The 27,630-nt window shown below is 38.4% G+C and overlaps 1 protein-coding gene across 8 annotated transcripts; it reads left to right on the top strand.

Annotated features, from left to right (window-relative positions):
* Window positions 1–3,580: 3,580 nt before the first annotated feature.
* Window positions 3,581–26,980, top strand: LDHB (lactate dehydrogenase B). 8 transcript variants are annotated; one of them, XM_077953700.1, is made up of 8 exons: window positions 3,581–3,669; window positions 7,086–7,220; window positions 15,432–15,549; window positions 17,305–17,478; window positions 19,581–19,754; window positions 23,184–23,301; window positions 24,783–24,906; window positions 26,611–26,980. In XM_077953700.1, exons 2-8 carry the CDS (start codon window positions 7,092–7,094, stop codon window positions 26,776–26,778), a joined length of 1,005 nt encoding a protein of 334 aa, XP_077809826.1. In that variant the 5' UTR covers window positions 3,581–3,669; window positions 7,086–7,091; the 3' UTR covers window positions 26,779–26,980. The 8 variants fall into 8 exon arrangements, with proteins under 8 accessions (XP_077809826.1, XP_077809828.1, XP_077809827.1 ...); XM_077953702.1 differs by having other exon boundaries at window positions 3,581–3,966; XM_077953701.1 differs by having other exon boundaries at window positions 3,581–4,111.
* Window positions 26,981–27,630: the final 650 nt, after the last annotated feature.

Here is a 27,630-nt window from a genome sequence, read left to right as displayed (position 1 = left end):
TATTTTATTCTCTGCATAACTCTAGCAAGGATGAACCCTTAGCAAGTCAAAGGCTTACCTACCTGAGATACCTTTCACAGATTTATCATGTCCCCCAGTAGGAGACAGCAAGAAGGCATTTTTCCATGAGTAGAATATATACAGTCAAAGTTTTTTTCCATGACGTTTTTCAGATACCCAGAGAAAACAGCTTGCAAGGGCAAGAGATAAAAATCAACGTATATTCATGGCTTTGAGCCTACGCATTTTTTATCGACAAACTACTTCTAAACATCTGTCATTCAAGCACATTAGGGACCTACTGCTTAGCACAAACTAGTCTATATCCAAGTAGACATCACAATGAGAATTCATAGCTACTAGTATGATTTAGAATTTAACTACCTGTCTTCTAAAAAGAACAGCTAACATGTAAATGGAAAAAAAGTACTCTATGTTACAACTATCTAATGAAGGGCTAGACAATTAGAATCGAATTATTTTGCTTTTTGAGATATTAAACCCTCAGTTCTCCTTTCCCCCAACTAGTATTGTGTTTCTCTACCTGGATCCTTTTTCTTCTTCTTGTTAGAGATACCCACCAAGGCCAGTTGCTCTCCATTTACAAGCATATATTGCTATTATAGTAATACCTCACCTAGGCCGGGCGCGGTGGCTCACGCCTGTAATCCCTGCACTTTGGGAGGCCGAGGCGGGCGGATCACGAGGTCAGGAGATCGAGACCATCCTGGCTAACACGGTGAAACCCCGTCTCTACTAAAATACAAAAAATTAGCCGGGCGTGGTGGCGGATGCCTGTAGTCCCAGATACTCGGGAGGCTGAGGCAGGAGAATGGCGCGAACCTGGGAGGCGGAGCTTGCAGTGAGCCGAGATCGCGCCACTGCACTCCAGCCTGGGCAACAGAGTGAAGACTCCGCCTCAAAAAAAAAAAAAAAAAAAAAAAAACCTCACCTCACCTATCTGAAGCTCAGCTTCAAGGAACTTCAACTCCTTAAACTATTCCTAAGAATTAGGAAATAAGGAAAATTGCAAAGAAAATGATGTAAAAGAATCTATGTATCAATGAATGTCTTTCAAATCCTAACTCAGGGTTCATTTACTCATATTGTGCCTCAAGTTTAATAGGTATCTGCTGGGAGATATAAACGTACCTTATCAGAAGTGCTATGTTACCTGGAGATATAAAAGTGAATAAAGTACCCTCAAAGAATTTACCGTCCTAATAATATTAGCTAATCTGGTTTTGTGGCTACTGAAGTATAAAGACAGCAAAATAGAATTAACAAAGAATTCCCACAGAAAGGCATACAGATAGCAGCAAGATCAAAACTATTTTTGGTTCTATTCTTAAATAACAGAGTAATTTGAGGCCAGTCACTCAAACCCTAGGTATTCATTTGGATTAGATTATTTTTAAGTTCCTATTTTGTTCTCCAATTCTATGAATACAGTTTTAAAACAGTTCACAGTCTGGTAACAGGAGACTTTTTTTTAAGGCACAAGAAGTCAAAAAACACAGCAGAATGGAGTCATTTACTACAGGAGTGAATTACTCCATCTTCTGCAACATCATAAATACTGTTGACAACAGCCCACAGACTGGAAAAGCCCAGACAGGGAACTTGTATGTTGTTACATTTACATCCTTTATCTCATCATTTTAAAATTTATTGACTTGTTTATTATCTATGATCCTCCACTGGAATATATATCTCTCATGACAAATATTCTTTTGACAATTTTTGACATTAACATTCAGTTTTATAACTACATTTCTGGGAATTTTTTGTCCTTATGTCTAGATTAATTGGTTTAGCCATCCTTGCCTATATTTTTATGCCATAATTTCTCCCTTTCTTACATTCCTACTTTTGCTTATTTTTCAATATGTTGGCATGTAGTTTCCCAGTGATTTATTTCAAAATAGAATGGTATGAGGAATATATTTTCTGGATCATTGTATATATAAAATTGTCTTTTATGCATGAAAGATGGCTTGCCAGGGTATATAATTCTCAAATGTTTGAGGGCGGTAGCATGCTTTCATGGCATTTAGAGTTATATACTAGAGCATTCACTTTGTTCAATCAGTTTAGAACACCTTGTGGCAAGGAATGGAAATAAGGGTAGAGGAAGGAAATAAAAACCTCTTTTCATTTTTTCCTACCTCATCTCCAAAGTTACACAGTAATGGGGATGGCAAGAAGAGGGATAAGTGGAGAGATATTTAGAAGTAAAGTCTGCAGAGCCTGGTGATTGACTTGCAAAGTAGGTGAAAAAGAAATCTAGGGTGGCTTCTAGATATCTTGCTAGGCTGACTTGGCTATTCTTGCTTCAAACCTGGATTTAGGGTTAATGTAATACTTTTGAGATTATCCTCCAAGCTCTTTTCCTCACCATCACATTTTAATTTGTAACTGGACTGTATCTTCAGTCATTCAAAGTCCCCACTAGCTGAATGATTTGAAGAGTTTGAGGCTTATGAATTCTTCTCAACAAACCCTTCTCTTAGTGATTCTTTCCTCTGAATTTTTATTGTACTTTAACCAGATTTCTATCGCCACTTATCACATTGTATTGTAATTGAAATAGGTTGCCTACTTGTCTATCGCCATTGGACTAGGAACACCTCAGAGGGCATAGTGTTATATTTATGTTTTTACCAATGCTTGGCACTGAGAAGAAACTGAAGCAATAATTATAGAATTAGTGGTCATATACAAGAAATATGCGTTTACAAAAAAAAACCAAACAAACCATTTTTCACATATAGGGAGTTTGTGAGATGGCTATATTTGAAAGCATTTTCATTATAAGAAAACAGAACTGAAGCCAGACTCTTCAGAATTCCTCCAGTTTATCATTCATTCATTTATTCATCAATGCTATATATTTAGGTACCAAGCACTGGCTGAGGGTTGAAGACGGGATGAATGACAACATCGAGCTCTGGAGTCGATCAGGGACTAAAAAAGAAAGTGCATCTCACTTAGTGGTCCCACCATTTCCCCTAGAGGGCAAAGCCGGACCTTGAGACCAGGTGGAATTGTAGGGGAACTTCAGAAGTCAAGGACCAGGCCTCATTGGCCTTGTCAGGCAACGAGTAAGCAATCAGTGCGTGTTTGTTGAAACGCGTTGAAAAAAAATAGTCATCTTCATCAAATGAACTTTAAAACGGAGATGATCTAAATTCAGATGTAGTTTTTTAAGTCCTTTAAAGTTTAACTGAAATGCAACATAGAAATGTATTTCTATTTGTACTAAATCTAATTGAACAACATCTAATCGATTTTGTTAAAATCCAGAAGAGTCGGGGATGGGCAAGTTTTAGAAATAACGTGGCCTCCGCATTAAAGAGCCTGCGAGATGTGAGACCAGCTGAGAGCGGAGGCCTCTGGAAGGTGACCCCCTTATCTGGAGGGTGGGGGAGGGAGTGTGCACACTTGAGCCCTTGTCCTTGAAGGGGATTGAGCGAGCCGAGGGGAGGGGTAGGCGGTGCTCCGGTTTCCAATCACAATGGAGAAACCTAAGAGGCTGCGGAGGTTGTGGGGCCCCGCCCCCGCCCCCTCCTCCCTCCTTGCAGAGCCGGCGCCGGAGGAGACGCACGCAGCTCACATTGTGTTCTCCGCACTGCTGTTACTGAGGTCTCCAGCGTCTTCTCCCTCCTGGTAGGTTTCGGCTCAGGATCCTGAATCCTGGCTCACAGACTAGCCTGGTGGGACGTGCGGGGGAGTAATTGTGTGGGGAGCCGCGGGAAGGAGGAAGAAGCACATCTCTCCTCCGTGGCCTTTCGCCCTGAGCATCCGGCCTCGGGCCCTGACTCTGCCGCTCGGTTTGGGGCGCAGGGCGAGTAGTGCCCTGGCGGAGGAGCAGAAGGCGGAGGGTAGCAGCGGCGGCTCAGGGGAGTTCTATCAGGGGAGAGACTTGCTGCATTTGCAGCTAAAACCGGGCCCTGCTTGTCCTTGGTGGGTTCATGGCGGCCGCATCACCCCCACGGCCTGCTGGCGGGAGTCGGGACACGTGCCCAAGTAGCTGGGGGAGGGGGACGGAACCAGGTGGCCTGTGAAGGCTGGACGATCTTTACCTCGAATATTTCAATCTACTACCAAGGTAATAGAGAAATGCCCCTGCACTCGCTGGGATGGGGAGAAAGGCACCTAGATGACCAGCATGTTTGGCGCTGTACTTATCTTTACCCGGCTCTCAGCCTTTCCGGGAGCTATGCGCCAGTTCTTTCCTGCAGGGCCTCTTTTCTTGATGCTTAGGTGCTTCGTTTACTTTACCAGCCTTGGGTTCTCCGAGTAAGGAAGTCCTAGACTTGTCCCCACAGACCTTACTCGGGGAAATCTCTAGCTTCTGCCTGCCCTTGTGATCTGCTGTTGTTTGCTGCCTGTACCCTGAGGAGGACATGGTTTGTGCGCGCCGCGAGCAGTACAAGCTGCAGTAAGGGCCTGGGGGATGGGGGGAGGGGAGGAATTCAAAAGCAAAACCTGAATCTTTAAAAGATTACTGTGAGAAAGATTCTTGAAAGGAGATCTTTGTTCCTGAAATTAAGGCACTCGCTTATTTCTAATGATATATATCCACAGCAGTGAGGAGACATAAGGGACCAAGACTCAGACAAATTTTTACCGTTTGTCGTTCTTTTTTTTTTTTTTTTTTTTTTTTTTTGAGGCAGAGTCTCGCTCTGTCGCCCAGGCTGGAGTGCGGTGGCGCGATCTCGGCTCACTGCAAGCTCCGCCTGCCGGGTCCACGCCATTCTCCTGCCTCAGCCTCCCGAGTAGCTGGGAGTACAGGCGCCCACCACCACGCCCGGCTAATTTTTGTTTTTGTATTTTTAGTAGAGACGGAGTTTCACCGTGTTAGGCAGGATGGTCTTGATCTCCTGACCTCGTGATCCACCTGCCTCGGCCTCCCAAAGTGCTGGGATTACAGGCGTGAGCCACTGCGCCCGGCCGGTTTGTCCTTCTTGTTCCTTGCAGCCTGCACTCTGATGTTGGCACAGGCCCGTATATCATGCAGACCATTTTCTTCTCATTTCTTAAAACTCCTTTGAAGGAAAAATTAAAGAAAAGCACTTCCACCAGAAATATCTGAAAGAAAATCTGACTTGAGCCTTTAAATTGTACTTCCTGAAGTTTTCTAAGTTAAAAGGTCTGTCAGAATAACGAATCTGTATTTAGATAGCCACCGTTTCTGGATTTTCATTTTCCACTGTTTCCTGGGCGCCCTATATACCAAAATGATCGTAAACAGACCATCTGACAACAGTAAACTTAAGGGCAGAACAACTATCCATGTGTGTCCTTCGTTCAAGAAGAGATGCAGCATTCTTTCTTCTGAGCCTGCTTAAAATGCAGGCCCTGGCTGAATTTGCTTCATTTTAAGGTCATGTGTTTGTGGAGACACTTGCACAACATTGTATCTTTCTTCTCTCTTTAGCATCCACTAGGAAACTGTAAGTATGATCTGTAAAGGCGAAAAAATCTCGTTTTAATTTATCCTTACAGATGGAAGGAAATATTTTTTGGAAAAAAAGTAGCTATAAGACAAAATAGTTGTTACACCGTTGTCTCCAAATTCAGATACTTTATTCCAACTCAGAGTCCTGCTAACTCTTACTTTACATATACAGTTAATAAACTAGGTTTATTGCTTAGTCCATTGCAGATTAGAATTAAAAGCTAGACTGGGAAGCACTGGTACAGTTTGAGACAGGTATGGTGGCCTCAGATGCGACAGTCTGACATAAAAAGTAAAAACCAAGTGAAAATAATGGACATTACAATGGGTTACTAAAATTATAAGTAATAATAATGAAGAAAAGGCTTATTTGCCATCTGTATTCTCTGTTCAAGAAGGGGGTGGTATATATTTAGTGTACTATAACTTGCCATGGAATTGATGTTTATTTCTGTAAGTTTTGCTGTTTTTTTCAGTTATCTAGAAAACATATCTGGTTAACTGATGGCACAGATACATTTGTTACTGTGCAGATCATTCATTTTCCAACAGGTTTCCGTATTTTTGTTTGTTTGTTTGTTTTTTACATTTTGGGGGTCTTTAATTTGGATGGTTAGACAGAAACTGTTTCAGAGACTGATAGTCTCCTCATGTGATCCCTGAAAGGACAATGTATTAAGTGTCTACTTTCCAAGAAGCTTCTTAGGTACCCTAAAAGGAATTCAGGTTGATATTTTTGCAGACTTTGCATAAAAGTTATTGCCATTTTACAGTCACTATGTATTAAGTATGCATTGTATGTACAGTACACTGTAACACATTTTATGTGAGACAAAGTAGAAGAATCAATCCCTGTCTTCCAAGAATGATAATAACCATTAATAGTAGAAATTATGTTCAAAATTGGCCATTCTTTTTATCCAAGCTTAAATATGAGTTAATACTAGACCCAAACTTAGTTTACATAGTTACATATACATTCTTCATAGGGGAAACAAATTAGCTAATTTACACATAAATGTTCAGTTCTTTAGCCAGAAATAGTAACAACCTACTAAATGCATAGACTCATAGGGTGAAGGAAGAAATCCAGTTCTAATGGGCTTCATGAAAGTTTTTACCTTAATGAATTCTTCCATTAAATGGATCTCCTGGTTTTTTGTTTTGTTTTGTTTTTTTCTTTTGAGACGGAGTCTGGCCAGGTTGGAGTGCAGTGGTGCCATCTCAGCTCACTGCAAGCTCCGCCTCCCGGATTCAAGTGATTCTCCTGCCTTAGCCTCCCGAGTAGTTAGGAAGGACTACAGGCGTGTGCCACCACGCCCAGCTAATTTTCGTTTTTTAGTAGAGACGGGGTTTCACCATGTTGGCCAGGATAGTGTCAATCTCTTGACCTCGTGATCCACCTGCCTCTGCCTCCCAAAGTGTTGGGATTACAGGCATGAGCCACCACGCCCAGCCCGGCCTCATGGTTCTTTAAAATACATTCTGCTTTCTAGAATATCATTAGGCTGATTTTAAGTTGTGCTTGAGTTCAGAATTACAACAGTATCATTTTAAGAATGATTTCTATTTGAATTTCCTATGCAGAGATATGTGTAATGTTTTGATTCTTTCCTTGCAGTGTAAAATGGCAACTCTTAAGGAAAAACTCATTGCACCAGTTGCGGAAGAAGAGGCAACAGTCCCAAACAATAAGATCACTGTAGTGGGTGTTGGACAAGTTGGTATGGCGTGTGCTATCAGCATTCTGGGAAAGGTACATTTCAAGAACACCATAGATGATAGAGAAGTTCAGCATGTGTACAGTTTCTTTGGGCACCTTGGAATTTTATTATATCTCTAAAAGATTTCTTTTTTTCCTGAACAATTTGAAGTTGTAGATGTAATCCCACTTCACTTTTAAATATTTAAGCATGTATTTCCTAAAAGAATTATATTCTCCCTATGTGACCGTAATAGTTACTGCACTTAGAGAGTTTAACACTGATGCAATACTATCATCCAGCATATACTATTAACATTTAAAATTCTCCATGTTGTCAAAAATCTCAAAATCATGCCATTTATAGCTATTTTCACTTCAGTGCGAGATCATGTGTTTCATACACTTGTCATGTCTCTTCTTTAATCTGGAGCTGTTACTCAACCTTTCTTTGTTTCTTCTGTCATTGACATTTTTGTAGCATCCAGGTGAGTTCTGTAGAATGTCCCTCAGTTTGTCTGTCTGATGTTTTCTTGTAATTCAGCTCGGGTTGAATTTATTGGCTGGGATTGGAACTAGGTGATGTCATGTCCTCCTTTGTGCAGACACATGATGCTCAACTTGTATCATTACTGCTGAACTTAATCCCCTGGTTCAAGTGGTCACAGCAAGCCTTCTCTACTGCAAAGATCCCTTTCCATCCTTTAATTAATAAGTAGTCTGTGCATGCATGGCTTTGAGTTTGTGGGAATGTTCTGTTAAGCCCTTGAAACATTTACCTATTGGTTTTATTTTGAAATGATTTCAGATTTACAGAAAATTTGTAAGAATGGTAAAAAAAATAAAACTTTCATAAATACTTCACTGACATTTACCAATTCTTTAACATTTTATTTATGCTCTCTCACCATATATACATATATACACGTGTGTGTGTGTATATATATGTATGCTCATAGGTAGATAGATTTATAGATACAGAGATCTATAGAAATAGATATAGATGTCCATGATATATGTGTCTATATCTATAGATGGCTTTTTTCTGAACCATTTGAAAATAAATTGCAGATATTATGCCCTTTACTTCTAAGTCCTTTAGAGCAGCAGTCCCCAACCTTTCTGGCACTAGTGACCAGTTTCGTGGGAGACAATTTTTCCACAGATGTGGGGTGAGGGGATGGTTTCAGGATGAAATTGTTCCACTTCAGATCATCAGGCATTAGCTAGGTTCAGTACTGGCCCGTGACCTTGGTTTTGGGGACCCCTGTTTTAGAGTACATTTCCTTAGAACATATTCTGAGATAATCAGTGCAATTATCAACATCAGGAGATTTAACACTAATAATATACTGTTTTCACCTTCCACTTCAGTTTTTCTTATATACCTCCATAGGCTTTTTGCCTTACCTCATATGTATCCTTTATAGTTCAAACCACAGTTAAGCTTTCTTTAGTTCTCAAAGACTTTTGAGGAAAAAAGCCCTTTTCTTATTTATCTCACTGAATTGATTCGTTATTTCTTCTGCTGGCTGCCTTAAATGTAGGAACAACAAAAACAAAAATGCTGCCTTGCCTTCAGGAGAACACACTGTCCCTTTGTATCATATGTAAAGGCTGCCTGAATAACCCCTAACGAAGCACATTTCTGTTTTCAAAGTTTAAATTCTAAAGCAGCAAACTGAATCTTTACTGAGAAACACTTATCAAAAAAATTAACTAAAAAACGTAGTGGACACCAATGAATGTTTTATCCTTTTGCATTTCCTTCTAGCTAGCTTCAATTGACTTAGGTAACTATCATTTAGGATAGCAGCTCCCTCGATTACAGGGAATTGAAATAACCACAGTTTCATGCTCACTGTTCATGCCAATAAAAACAAAAATTATTCCAGCTTACATCTTTTTGAAAAATAACATTGAGTATGTGCCATGTTCAAAGATCAAATACTTTATTTTAAACAACCTTAGGAGATAGGAACTGTTCATATACTTGCTGTTGGATGAGATAGTTGATGCTTAACGAGCCTGTCCACAGTCTCACATGTGGCAGTGGTAGAGCTGTATTTTGAACCCAGGGCTCTGAACTCTTCACCGTAGTGACTTGACAATTTTCATTTTATTATTCAATGCTACTGTTTAGGCATTTAGAAAAAAATAAATGCATTCATTAAATACTAGCTAGAGATTTTTCTTTCCTTCTGTTAATCTCAAAACTTGGGCCTTTCAGGAAACTATATCTGAGCTATCATGATTCTATAAGAAGTACCTTTATGATGTTGTAATCATAAATTTTAAATTCTCTTCAGTAAATAATTTAATTGAGACTGTGCCTGGAGTTATTTAACACTTTGGCTCAACTCAAGGGCTTAAGGGAATAGCCCCTGCTGCTACCACAGTTGGAATCTTCAGATTCAGAGACTATGATTTCTGTCTTTCTGGGTTTTTTTTTTTTTTTTTTTTTTTTTTTGAGACAGAGTCTCACTTTGTCTCCCAGGCTGGAGTGCAGTGGCGGGATCTCAGCTCACTGCAACCTCCACCTCCTGGGTTCAAGCAATTCTCCTGCCTCAGCCTCCTGAGTAGCTAGGACTACAGGCGCGTGGCACCCACGCCCGGCTAATTCTTTGTGTTTTTAGTAGAGACAGGATTTCACCGTGTTAGCCAGGCTGGTCTGGAACTCCTGACCTCATGATCTGCCTTTCTCGGCCTCCCAAAGTGCTGGGATTACAGGTGTGAGCCACTGCGCCCAGCCCTGATACCTGTTTTTCAATCTAGCATTCTTTTTCCTTTTATCTGTTGCAAAATGGAGTACATTGCCTTAGAAATAAAGTGAAGACTATCTAACAAAGAATATTTTTGAAACTATAAGTACAGGAAAGAATGACTTGTTGAAAGATGGTTTTACCAATTAAAAATGTCTAAATATTATTTTAATGGTTAAAGGTAAAAAGTGGTTCAAAATTGTGTTAATACATGGTAAAGATTAGAAATCCCACTAGCTTAATAGAGAAAGGAAAATAACTCTGCATGTGGGTGTTTCTATATTACTTCATTTATTCCTTTCTGTAACCTGTCAGAGGATATTGTCATCTATATCTTATGGTTGAAAAAAACAAAAACCAAACACCCAAGATGATACAGATAGTAAATGCCAGATCTGGCCTTTTGGAGCTCATAGATGGTGTACTTTGCCCCCAGAAATTAAATGAAAATATAGCATCGGAGAGGTTGAGGAGGGACATGCATGAGCTAGATTCGCGAAGCCCACTAAGGCTCCCTAGTAGTGTCCCACCGTATGAAGACTTGGTTATTTTTGGCTTCTACTTTTGCCCACTCTCTGCAGCCCGTTGCTTATATAATAACTATAGAGAGCTTTCATAAAACTAGTGGCTCCCCTACTTAAAACTCTCCAGTCATTTTACAGTGCACATATGCTGCACACATACATAAAATCCCATGAGGCCTCACAGATCCCTCTCTGCCTGTTTCTCAGAGTAAAGCAATGGAACACAGAATTCCAGGGGCACCATACACACGCAGGCAGCAGACCTGCCGGTGCAACGTGGTGGTACCATCTCTGACATCATCTCTTCTGTTTTTCTTCTGCCTCCCAAATGCCAAATCTCATTTTTGCTTAAACTGTTTTACTTGCATTTCCCTTCACGTGGGATGTTCTTCCCTAGGCCACAGGGTTGACCCCTTCCTATCATTTAGATCTTACTGCAAATGCATGCCTGTGCAGGGAGGCCATCCTTGCCTTCCGATATAAGAGTAAACTTCCTTCTCAGTAGCTTCAACATCTTCCTGCCTTATACTCTTTTTTTTTTTTTTTTTTTTTTTTTTTTGAGACAGAGTCTCGCTCTGTCACCCAGGCTGGAGTACAGTGGCGGGATCTCAGCTCACTGCAAGCTCCACCTCCTGGATTCACGCCATTCTCCTGCCTCAGCCTCCCGAGTAGCTGGGACTACAGGCGCCCGCCACCTCGCCCAGCTAGTTTTTTTGTATTTTTTAGTAGAGACGGAGTTTCACCGTGTTAGCAAGGATGGTCTCGATCTCCTGTCCTCGTGATCCGCCCGTCTCGGCCTCCCAAAGTGCTGGGATTACAGGCTTGAGCCACCGCGCCCGGCGTCCTGCCTTATGCTCTTAAGAGGATTTCTACCTTCAGAGCTTAGCCTGATTTGTTGTTTGTTTAATTCCTGTTTCCTTCCTGATACATTCCATGGCTTCAGAGACTTTATCGTAACTGTATACCCGAGTAGCAGGATAATGCCAGGCACTTATATGATAAATAAATGAATACTTCTGCTATTACTTGTAAGCTGCACTCATTTTGTCAAACTTTGGTCATGGCTTTATCTTCTTCTGCCAGACTTTACTTTTGCCCCATTATCCATCTCAGACTCTGCATTTTAACCACCAAGAGAGGAGGATCTGAATGTCGAACTCATCGTGTTGTAGGGGTCATGAAGAGCTTTGAGGCAAGATTATCATAAATCCTTAGCTTCTAAGTCTGTCTTTGGTTTGAGTGTTTATCCTTGCTTCAGTCAACTGTAGCCATGTTCTTGTGGACAAACACAGTATAACAAAGCTCTTAAGAGGAGCAAGGTAGGTACAACGACAAACTGCAAAGTAATTTTATGGTGCAAGACTTGGCTTAAAAGTAAAACATAATTAAAATTTGGTATTTGTACAACCCACTTTTGGTATTTCAGCCAGAAACATGCTCAAATAGTATTTAATAATAATGTAGAAGTAGCATTTCAGAGGGGAAGAAACAAACTATTGAATAAATGGCACTTATCCATTTAGCTAATTATTTGAGAAAGGTTATACCTTTTCCTCCCGCAAAATTGTATGCATACTAAATAAACACTTGGAGATATATATATACATATATATATATATATATTTTTTTTTTTTCCTCTTGAGAGAGAGAGTCTTACTCTGTCACCCAGGCTGGAGCACAGTAGCACAATCTCTGCTCACTGCAACCTCTGCCTCTCGGATTGAAGTGATTCTCCTGTCTCAGCCTCCGGAGTAGCTGGGATTACAGGTGCATGCCACCATGCCCGGCTAATTTTTGTATTTTTAGTAGAGACAGGCTTTCACTATGTTGGCCAGGCTGGTCTCAAACTCCTGACCTCAGGTGATCTGCCTGCCTCGGCCCCCCAAAATGCTGGGATTATAGGCATGAGCCACCATGCCTGGCCAACACTTAGGTGTAAAAATGAAACCATCAAATATTAAGGCACTCGTGGTAGTGGAAGAGGCAGAATATACGGCTGTGTCTGGTCCACACAGGACTTTAGATTAAAAGCCTTTTTGTTAAGTCTGTCACAGAAGTAGAGTAAAAATAAATACGTTTTTAAAAGCCATTTTAGTGATATATTAAGCAAGCTTTCAACAGTGGTTTTCTTGGTATCTAAGTGACCTTGATCCATAGTAAGAATACTGCTTTTGCAGTTAATCTAAACCTTGCCATTTTAAACATACTTACAGCTTAAGTGAAATATATGTATGGTAAATTCATTTTATAAAATATGTGAATACAGATTTATTTAAGCCAAACAATAGGTCGAGTACTTAGGCACACGTCTTCTATTTGCATGCCTCTGGATTTGGGTGATATTCAGTGCTGCAGATGCAGCTAAATTCAGTGTTACAATTATTATTATTTAAGTGTTGGATCTCTTCCTTCCTTTTCAGCCGCGAATGCACTTCTCAGGCAATTCTCTACACCCACTGAAACAAAGAGACAGGATCTGAGATCCTGTGACATCCTTTTCTACTTAAGCACTAAATTGTTTTGCCCTGTTGACTTCAGCAGCACACATGTGATGTTACTAAAATAAGAGTGATATTCCCAGTGCTCAGTACCTTAATAGAATCGTTATAGCTGTTATCAAGTTGTATTGCATTAATTTAGGACCTAAAAAACACAAATGAGAACTTTGTGTGCTCTTATCAGCAATTGCAAAGAACGAAAGCAGCTTTAAAGGTGTCAAAACGTCTTTAAGGAAAACTGGATAAAAATTCATGCCAGTATTTGATATACATCGAAATGAGGAAATGTTTTGTACCTGATCCCCAACTCACAGAGTGGTCATTTCAAAAATCTGCAAGTAATTTGATTGCTCCCGATCATCGGGAGGCCTCAGTCTTAGAGAAACCCTCACAAGCAAGCCCACTGTAACTCACTTCATGAGACCAGGCAGCCACTTAGATTTTAGCAACAGAGGACAGTGTTTATTCATTGTCCTAAGCGGAGCGAGACTTGCTTTATCTAGCAAGCTAAGTAGGTCAACTTTTCTTATTGGTTGTCTCCCAGCTCTAAGTGCTTCCTGAACTCCAGTTACTTACCCACCGCCCCCCCACACCCCCGTTCCCCACTCCTCCATTAATACCCTTCACCTGTGTAGCTGATCACACTACTATTCTTAGAAGAGGTTGACCCTTGAACAGCATGGGCTGGTTCATTTACAGGCAGATTTTTTTTTTCAGCCAAAAGTATATTGAAAATACAGTATTCAGGGGATGCGAAACCCACATATATGGAGAGTCTTTTGCATCCTGTGAGTACTGTCCTTTCCGTATACTTGATTATGCCCAGATTTTGGTACACTCGGGAGTCCTAGAACCAATCCCTTGAGGATCATATATTGAGGAATGACTGTAATGGCATTTTAAACTGGGCCCCAGAATTGAAATATTTTACTTAGCTGATATTTTTGCTAACAGCCGTAACAACAGTAAAAGCAAGGACTCTGGTGATGTTTCAATAGGAGGGATAACCATTTTATAAATAGCATAAATTATGATTCCATAAGATAATGGAGGAGTTTCATAGGTGAAAGGTTGCTTAGATGCATGTAAACGAACCACCTTTTTTTCCTTTTTTTCTTTCTTTTTTTTTTTTTTTTTTTTTTTTTGAGACAGAGTCTCGCTTAGTCGCCCAGGCTGGAGTGCAGTGGCGCGATCTCGGCTCACTGCAAGCTCCGCCTCCCGGGTTCACGCCATTCTCCTGCCTCAGCCTCCCGAGTAGCTGGGACTACAGGCGCCCGCCGCCTCGCCCGGCTAATTTTTTGCATTTTTAGTAGAGACGGGGTTTCACAGTGTTAGCCAGGATGGTCTCGATCTCCTGACCTTGTGATCCGCCTGCCTCGGCCTCCCGAAGTGCTGGGATTACAGGCGTGAGCCACCGCGCCCGGCCTTTTTTCCTTTCACTTTTATGTAGACAACCACCTCTTTTTTTCCTTTTTTTTCTTTCACTTTTATGTAGACATTCTGAGAACATTTAAAAAGTTAATAATTCCAGGCCCAGCGCTGCCTATTCCAGGCCAGGCCTGTAATCCCAGCACTTTGTGAGACTGAGGTGGGTGGATCGACTGAGGTCAGGAGTTCAATACCAGCCTGGGCAACATGGCAAAACACCATCTCTACTAAAAATACAAAAATTAACTGGGTATGGTGGCATGTACCTGTGATCCCAGCTACTCAGGAGGCTGAGGCTGGAAAATCACTTGAACCTGGGAGGTGGAGATTGCAGTGAGCTGAGATGGCACCACTGCACTCCAGCCTGGGCAACAGAGTGAGACTCTGTCTCAAAAAAAAAAAATTATGACTCCAGATCAAGATTAAATAGTATATTCATTACTTTAGATTGTATTTTGAGTGGGGTACAGAGAATGACAATTGGAATAGAAAACAAAAGAAATCTGAGACTGGACAAATCTCAGGCACAGATTTGGAGTGATCTCATGAAAAAACCTCCCAGTCCTAGATTCTTCTGCCCATAAAACTCTCCTTCCTTTCCCCACCAAGACATTTGAGTGGATCAGAGCCACCCTGAAAATTCCAAGCTTCAGCCTGGGTTCAAATCCCGGTGATTTAAGCCAAATCTACCCTCTCAGAAAGCCTCCAAATTGGGGTGACCTCAAGGATGGACACATCACCCAAGGTTGTTTCTGGGCCTGAGTGTATTTTTGTTTTCACTGTTCCCTCCCGCTTAATATATAGACTTGTATTCAGTAGGCCTACTCCTGAACTAAGCTGGTTTCCTAATGAATCTTTAAGTCTACATGTTCTTAAAGTATAGTTTGTACCATGTGACCTGAATCCTTGTTGAGTATCCAAGTCCATGGTAAAATTCCCAAGATGTTTAGACCTTGGTGCTTAGCCATGTTGAAGATCTTTCTGTGGGTTAGATTGTGAGCTGAGGCATCCTCGAGTGGCTTAGGGTTCTAATGCCTGTTTTTGCGTTTACAGTCTCTGGCTGATGAACTTGCTCTTGTGGATGTTTTGGAAGATAAGCTTAAAGGAGAAATGATGGATCTGCAGCATGGGAGCTTATTTCTTCAGACGCCTAAAATTGTGGCAGATAAAGGTAATTTCACTTAATTCCCAAAGTGATCTAATATTTTTTCATGCCCCCCAAAACACACTTGGAATGCGTCTTACAGCATAATAGATTTATTTGTAAGTAGGAAAAGTTTTGAAACAGTTATTTCAATAACTGTCAATAAGATATTTATAATCTAGTAAATTCAAATTATTGCAAAATTGTTATTATAAAATATTTCCCCTTTTTTCCTCATTTTATAAAAAGCTCTTCTTATTGCCCTTCTTATTTCTCTACCATATTCTACTTTTTATTTCTCATACATTTTATACATGCTTATTAATGGACAGCTACCTAAAATGAGTTTGCTAGCCAGAAATGATCACTGATATGTCACCAACAGGAAATAACAAATTGGATTCATAGCATTGTTTGGCTTATTTTACCACCTTTCTTCTATAGGCCAATTTTCTTTCATCCATTTCTAGAAACCCACTTGCTACTACTAAAATGTACATGTAGCAAATTGACATTTTCCCATTGGAAGTATATGTAGAAAATGGTTATGTATTCCACACTCCACACTGCCACACTAGTTATCTTTATCCTAAAGCAGATGCTTAAAGATTTCTTATCTTTTTATAAACCTTTGTCTGTATTCTAAAACCTCTAGCAGGGCCTGCACAGCTCTCAATTTTAATATAACCTGCGTTTCCTCATGGCTCATCATCCTCCTCTCCTCCCTCAGTCTCTTATAAAATTAGTCTTCCCATCCTGGTGAATCTGGTGTCGGCAGTTTCTTTTCTTCTGGGTCCAGTTTATCGTCAAGGTCAAACTCACTTCTGTTAACCCTCTCCCATATACGTTCTACACATTTGATATGTAAGATTTTGGGCTATTGTATTATAACGGCTTGTTGTGTGTATCTGAGAACCGGCCTGTTTTCGACCCCAGAAGTATTGGTATAAAGTAATTTCAATGCCTTGAAGAAACTAAATAATAGCTATTATTTATAAATTTGTAACATTCTGGGTACTGTGTGAAACATTTTGCACATATTATTTCATCTTACTTCATCTTTGCAACAACCGTAGGAAATGTAGGGACTATAACTACTACCATTTTATGGGAGAGGAACCTGCCAGAGTATTAACCATCAAAAGCCACATTGTAACCTAGTTTAATTATGCGAATCATCCATAGCTATTGAGTCAAATGACCACATCAAATCGTGATATCTGTGTATTTTGAAAAAGGACACACTTCCTTAAGAAAAAAAGGAAATCTCCAGGGAAACTTGCAGTGCTAAAAAGCGAATAAGCTTCCTAAAAATATTGAGTATTAGAAATCCAAGTTTTAGTTTCCAGACAAAACCAAACACTTCAGTGCCTTCCTTCCCTTCCTAAATTTAACTTTTTAAGATAAAATAAAAGTAACTTAAGATTGATTGGTTTTGGGTTTTTTTTTATTTTTTTGATGTCTACCTATTGGAGTCACTGTTTACACTTCATTTTATCCCTGACAATTCATTGAATTCGTAGCCAAAACCATACTTTGGGGTCATCTTTATTTCCTTTATTTTCTGAGGCAGTTTGATGTTTGGATTATTGCAGTGTAGCTCAAGGGAGAAAAATCAAGCCACAGGAACATTGAACTTCAAGCCCTTACAATACAGAAAACTTAATTCACATATATGTTCTAGAAGCTTATGTATGGTTAGGCTTTTAGAGCATGTCATATAGGATATGTTTTAATGAAGAGTTGCATTTAAAGTACCTGTTTTTGCCTTTCTTTTTAAAGATTATTCTGTGACTGCCAATTCCAAGATTGTAGTGGTAACTGCAGGAGTCCGTCAGCAAGAAGGGGAGAGTCGGCTCAATCTGGTGCAGAGAAATGTTAATGTCTTCAAATTCATTATTCCTCAGATCGTCAAGTACAGTCCTGATTGCATCATAATTGTGGTTTCCAACCCAGGTATTATTGTAACACTTAGTCTCTGTTCTGTTAAGTTCAGTGTTCTGGTGTTTTTGTGGTTATTGTTTTGGACTAAAATCAGTCCCAGTATTCATTTACAGAAGCAATTTACATGTCTTCTTTTATTGGCCCTAAATAGTGGTGTTTGCAAAACAAATACCTCTGTCCCAGGCCAAATGTTCAAAAAATGTGACAAGAGTTTTATGTAAAGCAATGTCATGTTTTTGCTTCATCTCGCTTGGTTATAGATTCTAAAGGCTTTTAAAACTTTTTTATAAAGATTATCCTGGGATGGAGAATGAAGCATTCGAATGTAGCTTCAGTTCATAAGAAACATTTTAACATATTTGACCTTTCATTTTCTGAAAAATCCCATTATACAGAATTGAAACAGATCAACTTTGAAAAGAAGTATATAAGAAAGCCATTAAACAATTCTGGTTTAAAGATAGAAATAGACTGAATTGATGGACAGATATATGCTAACACCAAATGCTCTGACTTAAAAATTGCTTTCCTTGCTAACTTAACATCTACAGGATGAACATTAAACCTTCTAACTAGAAAGAATGCACTTTTTTAGCCTTAACAGCTAAAATGTGCTCTATTTGATACTGCTTTTATCTATAGTTTGCCACCAAAATTACTGCATGTTGGTGAGCATAGCAGGTACATTGAGAAAACAATAAATAAACTGGACTGATTATCTCTTACACTTCACATAGAGAAACGTTGTGAATAAGAGCTAGGGGAATCCCCACAGTGTCTTGAGTATTGAGAGTTGAGAGCCAGCGAGGACAGAGGTTATTTCCATATTTTTACTCTCTGCAAACCAAGGTTGGAGTTTATTAAATGGTTCAGTCTTATATATAAAACGTCTCATAAATATATATGTGCCAGGCCGGGCACGGTGACTCACGCCTGTAATCCCAGCACCTTGGGAGGCCCAGACAGGCGGATCACGAGGTCAGGAGATCGAGACCACCTTGGCTAACACGGTGAAACCCTAGCTCTACTAAAAATACAAAAAATTAGCCGGGCGAGGTGGCGGGCGCCTGTAGTCCCAGCTACTCCGGAGGCGGAGGTAGGAGAATAGCTTGAACCCGAGAGGCGGAGCTTGCAGTGAGCCGAGATCGCGCCACTGCACTCCAGCCTGGGCGACAGAGCCAGACTCCGTTTCAAAAACAAAACAAAACAAAAAATCAGGTAGATGTAGAATAGGAATGATAAGTAGCTGGCACATAGTAAGTTCTGCATCCTGTGCCTCAGGCAGGCATCACTAAATGATTATACAACTTTCTAGATATAGCTTCACAGCTGGATTTTCCAGGGAGTCACTTCCACTGAATCAAAGTTGGCAAGGAAAAGTTATCCAGTACCAAATGTCCTTGAATTATCATAGCCATTGTCTACAGAGTAGTGTGGGGGTGGGGGCTGCAGCATTAACTTTCAGCTCTTCACCTTCCTTCTGTGCACATTTTTTACTTTTTACATCTTAGCCTGCAAGTGCTGTGATCCTATCTGGATCAACAGAAGTTTTATCTCTGGTTTTAAGGCTATGCCATGCTGGAGCAAAGGTTCTGACATAGATGTTCTTTTATTAAATAGAAATGTTTAATACTATGTATTATCATAATTGTTTACTGAAGAATTCCTCATGCCCAGAAAAATTTATGGTAGCAAGATTTGGAAGTTTAGTAATCAAAGGCTTCTTGATTTATGATGACAATCATAATTACGAATGTTACAATTGGTGGAAACTTAACTGACAACCTGGTTCAACCTGTTTCCTTTTTTTCAACTTGAAGTTAATCAATCTGCAAGGTTCTTATGTATTCTTGTTTCACATAATAATGCAAATGTGAAAGCATAGTATTGCATTTTTCATGTCTTGCCATCTTCATGTAAGGCTTAAAAGCTTGTTTTTGTCTCTCTCATTCCTGTTCCCTCTAACAGTGAAAAGTTGAAGTATTTACATCTTTCTGGCCACATCTCATTTGAGGAATGGGGAAGTGGGAAAAGGGAAGCCAGGGCACCCCAAGCTGCCTAACAGTCGAAGCTGGTTTTGGTTTACTTACATATATTATTTCCAAAATTTTTAGTGGACATTCTTACATATGTTACCTGGAAACTAAGTGGATTACCCAAACACCGCGTGATTGGAAGTGGATGTAATCTGGATTCTGCTAGATTTCGCTACCTTATGGCTGAAAAACTTGGCATTCATCCCAGCAGCTGCCATGGATGGATTTTGGGGGAACATGGCGACTCAAGTGGTAAAGAAAAAAAAAGAAAAAATTGCTTATGATATTGGTTTTAGCAGTTTGAATTTTTAATTTTATTTCAAATTTTATTTTTATGGACTTTGTATTTAAGAACAGTTGCAAAAATAGTTACTTTTCTACTATATTGCATATTGCTTTATCATTTACTCTCTCATCTATCTGTCTATCTATCTACCTATCTATCTATCATCTGTCTTTACCCTGATCAATTAAGCATAAATCAGTTCCCTCACCTTTTTCTCCATAAGTTCTTTAGTGTGTATTGCCTCAAAACAAAGGTTTTCTTTTTCATAACCACAGTACACTTAGCAAAATCAGGAACTGTAACCCTGAAACAATATCATCTAATCCAGAGTCCGTTATTCACATGTTACCAACTGTCTCAGTAGTGTCCTCTAAAGCTTTTTTCCTAATTCAGAATCCATTCTAGGCTCACACATTACATCTACTGTATCTCCTTACCCTCCTTCATTCTGGAACAGTTTCTCAGTCTATCTCTGTTTCTCATGATCTGACATTTTTGAAAAGTTATGTGAGTTATTTTGTGGAATGCCCATCAATTTAGATTTGTCTGATTGTTTCTTTATCATTAGGTTGAGCTATGAACTTTTGGTGCAAATATCACAGAAATGACCCTATAGCTTTCTCATGGCATCACATCCAAAGGCATGTAATGTCAGTGTGGCCAACAATTGGTGGCACTAACTGTGATAACTCAGTTAAGGTTGTATTTTGTCAGGTTACTCTGTGTGAAGTTACTACTTTTCCGTTATAATTTATGAGTAATTTATGGGAAGATGTTTTGATGCTGACTAGGAAAATGATTCCTCATCAATTTTTCTCTACTAAATTTAGCATCTATTAATGATTTGTGGTTGAATAAATTATTACCTTGATAGTTGTCAAACATGATCTACTAATTCCATCATTTATTCTATATTGGTTAGTTGCACTCTACTGTAAGACAGAACTTTTTCTTCTTCCCTCTTTATTTATTCATTTGTTGATATCAGTATGGCCTCAGATTTTTACTTCATGTCCAAAATATTCTGTCACTATCATTTGTAATGCTCAAGTTGTCCCAAGCTTTTCAAACTGACTCTTATGTCTTTTTTTTTTTCTTAACATTTCCCATCATTTTTTGAGCACTTTCTTGCACAATAAGTTGCACCAGTCTCATTTTGAACTTTCCCCTGCCCAGCACTAGAATCAGCTGTTGCCCTAATGAGCCCTGTTTCCTTTTAGTGAGGAATGCTCCTTAGAAACCAAGATTAGGGCATAGGTATGCTTGTGCTACTGGTATATCTTTGCTTCTAGGCCCTTTGAGTAGAGAGAGCTATTACATCCATTGTGTTTGCTGAAGGAGGAATGAATTAGGTAACAAAAGCTTATAAATAACTTGTGTCTACTCTTCTATAATGTAAAATAAACCTTATCTCAAATGAAATTTTGTTTTTAATAAACTATTAATTTTAACTATCAATTATTTAAGTAGTAAGAAACTACGATAAAACTAAATATTTTCTTTAGGAACTTAAAGAATTGCACATAAATTAGTAATTCAAAAAGAGCAACATTAAAATCACATTACACTTTTTTTAGTGCTTCGTGTTGAGACAAAAACTATATTATAAATGTTTTAAATTAATATTTTTCTCATTTAAATTAATATTTATATTTTGAACAATTTTATGTAAAACTGGTTTTGAACAATTTTGATTCTGTTTCATAGATCTAAATCTATTAAACCACAATATATTGAATAAGCTCGTGGTAAAAAAAAATAATAAAATCATGCAATATTGAAACTAATAATTTAAAATATTTTGTTAATAATGATGGTAAATAATACTTTTATTTGACTGAATTCATTTCTGCCATATATGTAAAGGAATATTTTCTCCCAGTAAGCTCAAAGTATAAATCTTCCTTTGAATTCAGTGGGAGTTTGAAATGCAATTTCAGTAAAGGGTTTATCTTGGTGTTATAAGAATTTGTTCTTGAAGTTATAGCATAATTTATTTTTGCTTTTTTATATGATAATGCTGACTTTTTTTCTGACACATCATATCACTTTATTCAAGAATTCTTTACCTCCAAGGACTCGTCTGAATTTTTGTCTGGTTAAATTGTAATGGTCCTATGTGTCTCTCTTGATCAGATTAATTTGAGCATGGAAAGATTTTAGCAAGTCAGCTCGGTAACTTTAAGTTCAGCTCTCCCATCTTAACAAGATAATGTGACTAGCAAGTTCTTAACTTCTCTGAACCTGTTTTCCTCATCTATAAAATAAAGATAATTATGCCACCTATGTACTATATAAAAAGTACTTAGTACAATGTCAGGTGTACAGTAAAAGTTCAGTAAATGCTGGGTATAGTTTATACATTGCTAGGCCTATAGATAAGAAGTGATATTACATGTTCTCTAGTTCAAGACTTTAATTTTAGTGAGAAAAAAAAAAAGGTAAGTAGGTTAAGTAGCCATTGAAGATCTTTTCGTTAATGCCATATCTACAACTAGAATTATGTCTTCTGATTCCTGTCTAATGTTCTATTCTCTTATGGCTGTTATTTTTCCCAAAACATCGTTTTAAAAATTTTCATGTTGATCTATATTGTGTACGTAGAATGAAAGAGAATTAAACCATGCTCACTAGACATGATTATGCCGATTTCACAATTTTCATCAACAATTGTGAAAATATCCAATTACCCTGACTTGCCAGAAGTTGTGGACTAAAAGGGGATCTTATTTAGCTATAAATAGCTTTTCCCTTCATATCTGTTTCAACCATACTAGATTCTACCCCACACTTTTGCTCTTATTTCCAGAGTCTACAATGTTCTCCAAAGGTCTCCAAGGAACGTATAATTTAAGGTTTAAGGGCCAATTCAAAGGCCTGTTTTGTGTAGTTCTTTCTGATACTCTTCTCCCTTAAATTAAGTAGACCCTTATTTATAATTTTTACCCCACTTTCATAATTGTGCTTTATTTGGGTTTTATTCTAGGATTTTTTTCTTTACTCTAGAATAAAGGAGCATATATTAGAAAAATATGGAGGAGAAAAGTTACACATTCCTCAAACCAAAAGTTTAGCATAGTCCCCGACTAGAATCCCTGTGATTTCACACACCTAGAGAGAAGCAAAGATTTTTATTTTCTCTGTAACTATGACACAGCAATTCTGCTTTGCACTAAAATTCTTGACATTTAAAAGGTCAGACATGTTGCTATTTGAAGGCAAATGTCAGTCTTTTGGGGGACTATACTGGAATCCACTGGAGAGTCACTTATTGGAGCAGTTCCAGTTGATATTCAGTAACTTGCATCATAGGTGAAATTGAACTAAAAGAAGAAAAGATTTTTAAAAATAATGTCAGAAATATGTGCAATGCCTTTTTTTTTTTTTTTAAACAGTGGCTGTGTGGAGTGGCGTGAATGTGGCAGGTGTTTCTCTCCAAGAATTGAATCCAGAAATGGGAACGGACAATGATAGTGAAAATTGGAAGGAAGTGCATAAGATGGTGGTTGAAAGGTAAGTGAAAGAGCTTGATTTTAGATGATTAGTTTCAACTCCAGTTAAATAAAATTATAAACATTTTCCATGGCTGTCTGCTCAGATAAACTCTTAATGTTGTAATTATGCAGCTTTTGAAACTTTTTGAAAGCTTTTGAAACTGATAAGACTTTTACACTGGTCAAACTTGTTATGCCAGTCTCCCTAGGGAAAGTAAATATTTTCTCTAGCGAAACTATTGTAGAGGTAAGAGGAGCAAAATGTGGAATTAACAAGTGAGAGGAGTCTTCAGATTGCCTCCTCGACAAATAAAGTTGATTTATTTAGAAAAGTAAACTTAGACACTATTGGTTTCATAATTGGCCAAAATAAATAAACTTGCTGGCTGATTGCTAACAGTGTTTAAGTGTTTGTTTTTTTTTTTTTTTTGAGACGGAGTCTCGCTCTGTTGCCCAGGCTGGAGTGCAGTGGCCGAATATCAGCTCACTGCAAGCTCCACCTCCTGGGTTTACGCCATTCTCCTGCCTCAGCCTCCCGAGTAGCTGGGACTATAGGCGCCTGCCACCTCGCCCAGCTATTTTTTTGTATTTTTTAGTAGAGACGGGGTTTCATCGTGTTAGCCAGGATGGTCTCGATCTCCTGACCTCGTGATCCTCCCGTCTCGGCCTCCCAAAGTGCTGGGATTACAGGCTTGAGCCACCGCGCCCGGCCCAGTGTTTAAGTTTTAATAACAAGACTAACTGATGTCTCAATTATAGAATCATTTTGTTCAATTTTAGTAATTTTTTTTTTCAGGAATTTGACCTATATGTGGAGAAAAAGAACCACAAAAAAGTTGAAAGAGTCTTTATAATTTCAATTAACATATCCCTTTATTTTACAAGTGAGAAAACTATGGCTCACCCAGATAATGTAACTGGCCAAAGTCTTCTAATGATTGGGCGTCAATTGCATTAAATCCTAATTCTCTGATACTTAGCTAGAGTTATTCCTGCTACTTCTCAAGTACCAGGGCCTTTATGGGTTTTGAGAGCTACAATTTGTGCTGAAAAAAACTGCCAGGCAAGATACTGTTACCACTTTTATTAGTTAGTTGATTGTAATATGTTAGGTGACAATGGCAAGTGGGACCTCACAATTGAGATATATTTTGTCCATTCACTTTTATTGTTTCCTGGTTTTATGTGTTTGGAAATATGTTTACAAATTTGTTAACAATATTGGAAAACGTATATTTTTACCACAGTGACTTTATAAATCTTATACAATAAACTAAAGTTATCAAGCATTTATATAGTGTTAACCATGTAGTGCTTGCAGTTTGAAGCATTTTACATATATATTCACTCATTTAACACTCAAGAAGGGAACACTAAGGCAAGAAAGGGTAAATAATTTGCCCAAGATTATAGTTAGAGACAGAGCAGGTGTCAAAGTCAGGTCTGGTTTCAGTAATGATTGAGTCTTATTTCAGTGATGTCTGTTATAATTTTTTTAAGTGCCTATGAAGTCATCAAGCTAAAAGGATATACCAACTGGGCTATTGGATTAAGTGTGGCTGATCTTATTGAATCCATGTTGAAAAATCTATCCAGGATTCATCCCGTGTCAACAATGGTAAAGGTAAGACAAACTACTACAAAATATAATAATATGATTTCTAGCATTGTATTCTACAAAAAGATTCATTTAAAGAGGCCCAGACTGGATAAAATCATAGTTCACGGTTATTTCTGTCTCTCAAGGTTTTATGTAAACTATTCTCATTTTCCAACAGAAGTCTTGGACAACAAGGGCAGAAAACTTACAGAATCTAAGACATTCAATAAATTGTTGTCATTCTTTATATAATTAATATTAACTCTGGATCTTTACTTAGCACATTCTTAAAGTATTGATCATTTGAATAAGCGTAATAGAGTTTCATTTAAAGTTGGTGTACTAAACTCTAGATTGTCTTTCATATAGCACTTGGTATCTTAGCAAATACAGTTTAATTCAAAAGCTGTGGAGCAAATGCACAAAACAGGTAGAAGTTATTTTTTAATATACTTAAAACTAAAAGTATATTACAATATTTGGAAGACAACTGAGTCATTTTCCACAAGTCAGTGTAAATCAAGTGTGTCAATAATTGGGTAATTACTGAGTCTTCGGGTACAAATATAGGAATTTGTTTATTCTGTCTAGTTTTGTGTATGTACAAAAGTTTGGAAATTAGAAGTTTAAAAACTTATGTTAAGGTATGTTTAATATAATTAGTTATATAGTTAAATTGACTCCGAATAAATTGCCCACACGAACTGGTAAAGTGTTTTGGAAATTTTGTCTGTTTGTTTGTTTTTGCAATTCTTGGGTGTTCCAAGCGTCTTGCCTTTTAATGGTCTTTAACTGTTACCCAGGACCTCATAGGTTGGCTACCACCTGAAATTTCTTCCTAACTAAAAGTCTTTAAGCAACTTAAAATGTCATAGAAAGTAATCCATTAAGAACCACAATTAAAAGCAATTTAATTTGAAGACTCATATATCAAAATTTATTAAAGTGTTTTTAAGTAGAAGAGCAGTGTTCAATAAAATACATATATAATAAAATTAAATAAGTACTTGTTACTTACAAATATCTAATTTTCTCATAGTGTATGTTTGCACATTCTGTGTATAAAACCTAATTCAAAACATAAGTATTGGGGAAATGTGGACCTGTAAGTGATGAAAATTAGATTAGGGAATGAGTTCATGCCTATCAAGTTTACTATAATTCTTTCTGTTGAAGGCCGGGCGCGGTGGCTCAAGCCTGTAATCCCAGCACTTTGGGAGGCCGAGGCGGGCGGATCACAAGGTCAGGAGATCGAGACCACAGTGAAACCCCGTCTCTACTAAAAATACAAAAAATTAGCCGGGCGCGGTGGCCTGTAGTCCTAGCTACTCAGGAGGCTGAGGCAGGAGAATGGTGTGGGTGGCCTGTAGTCCTAGCTACTCAGGAGGCTGAGGCAGGAGAATGGCATGAACCCAGGAGGCGGAGCTTGCAGTGAGCCGAGATCGCGCCACTGCACTCCAGCCTGGGCAACAGCGTGAGACTCCGTCTCAAAAAAAAAAAAAAAAAAAAATTCTTTCTGTTGAAACATCGCACCTTTGATTATTTTTTCCCCCTCTTTAGAGTTGAGATCTTGCTCTGTCACCCAGGCTAGAGAGTAGTACTACTGTCATAGCTCACTGAAACTTCAAACTCCTGAGCTCAAACAGTCCTCCCGCCTCAGCCTCCTGTCTTTGATCATTTTTACTTACAGTTTCATGTCTTAATCTCAATGCTTTGTTGTTGTGGCAGGGGATGTATGGCATCGAGAATGAAGTCTTCCTGAGCCTTCCATGTATCCTCAATGCCCGAGGATTAACCAGCGTTATCAACCAGAAGCTAAAGGATGATGAAGTTGCTCAGCTCAAGAAAAGTGCGGATACCCTGTGGGACATCCAGAAGGACCTAAAAGACCTGTGACTACTGGGCTCTAGGCTATAGAAATTTTAAAACTACAATGTTATTAACTCTGAGCCTTTAGTTTTCATCTGTGTACATGGATCGCAGTTTGCTTTGATCTTCAATATGTGAATTTGGGCTCATAGAATCAAAGCCTATGCTTGGTTTAATGCTTGCAATATGAGCTCTTGAACAAATAAAATTAACTATTGTAGTGTACTTCTATTTCTGGGATTCCTTCTTTAATGATTTCTGAAAGATTTCAGTCAATCTGTCAAGTCATTCTTACCACACATCGTAAATGTCCCTAAGTTCCAACATCATCTACACTCCTCCCTCCGAATGACCCAAAAATGCTTTGTTGCAACATGTATCATGGTTTGTTGTTATCCTGAGAATATGATTATCATTTTAAGGTTATAACTGAAGAAGTTGTAACGGATGTCAATATATATGACATTTATAAGGAAGCCCATTTTAAAAGGAAGAATGCCTAAAATGGAAATTTTGTTAGAATTAGTTCTATTTCACAGTGAAGGAAAATGAAAGTTTGGTCTGGATTATTCCGATTCTGGCTACTTGGAGATAGCATAACATGTGAATTTACAGGGAAACTTACGTAGACTTCCTTTAACGGTGTTACAAATTTACATGTTATGTAGGGGTCAGTTTAAGTAGTGTTTAAAACATGGTTTTTGGTGTCATATAAACCTGGACTTGAGTGCTGGCCTTATCATTGATTAACTGTGATCTTAATCAAGTTAACTACTTAATCACTCCTAATTCTCATTTTCGTCACCTATAAGACAGTGATGATAACAATACGTCTTCAATATGGGTTGTTTAAATGAGAAAATTATGTAAAACTCTTAG

Source organism: Macaca mulatta, chromosome 11 (genome assembly GCF_049350105.2).
Source record: "Macaca mulatta isolate MMU2019108-1 chromosome 11, T2T-MMU8v2.0, whole genome shotgun sequence".
NCBI classification, from domain to species: domain Eukaryota; kingdom Metazoa; phylum Chordata; class Mammalia; order Primates; family Cercopithecidae; genus Macaca; species Macaca mulatta.
This window is presented reverse-complemented; position numbering and strand designations above follow the sequence as displayed.

Bases quoted from the DNA above. Each gene is read 5' to 3' on its own strand.
- LDHB (XM_077953699.1), top strand. From the start codon at position 7,092: ATGGCAACTCTTAAGGAAAAACTCATTGCACCAGTTGCGGAAGAAGAG. The intron at 15,550-17,304 runs GTAATTTCACTT...TTCTTTTTAAAG, and splicing joins TAAAATTGTGGCAGATAAAG to ATTATTCTGTGACTGCCAAT. The intron at 23,302-24,782 runs GTAAGTGAAAGA...AATTTTTTTAAG, and splicing joins CATAAGATGGTGGTTGAAAG to TGCCTATGAAGTCATCAAGC.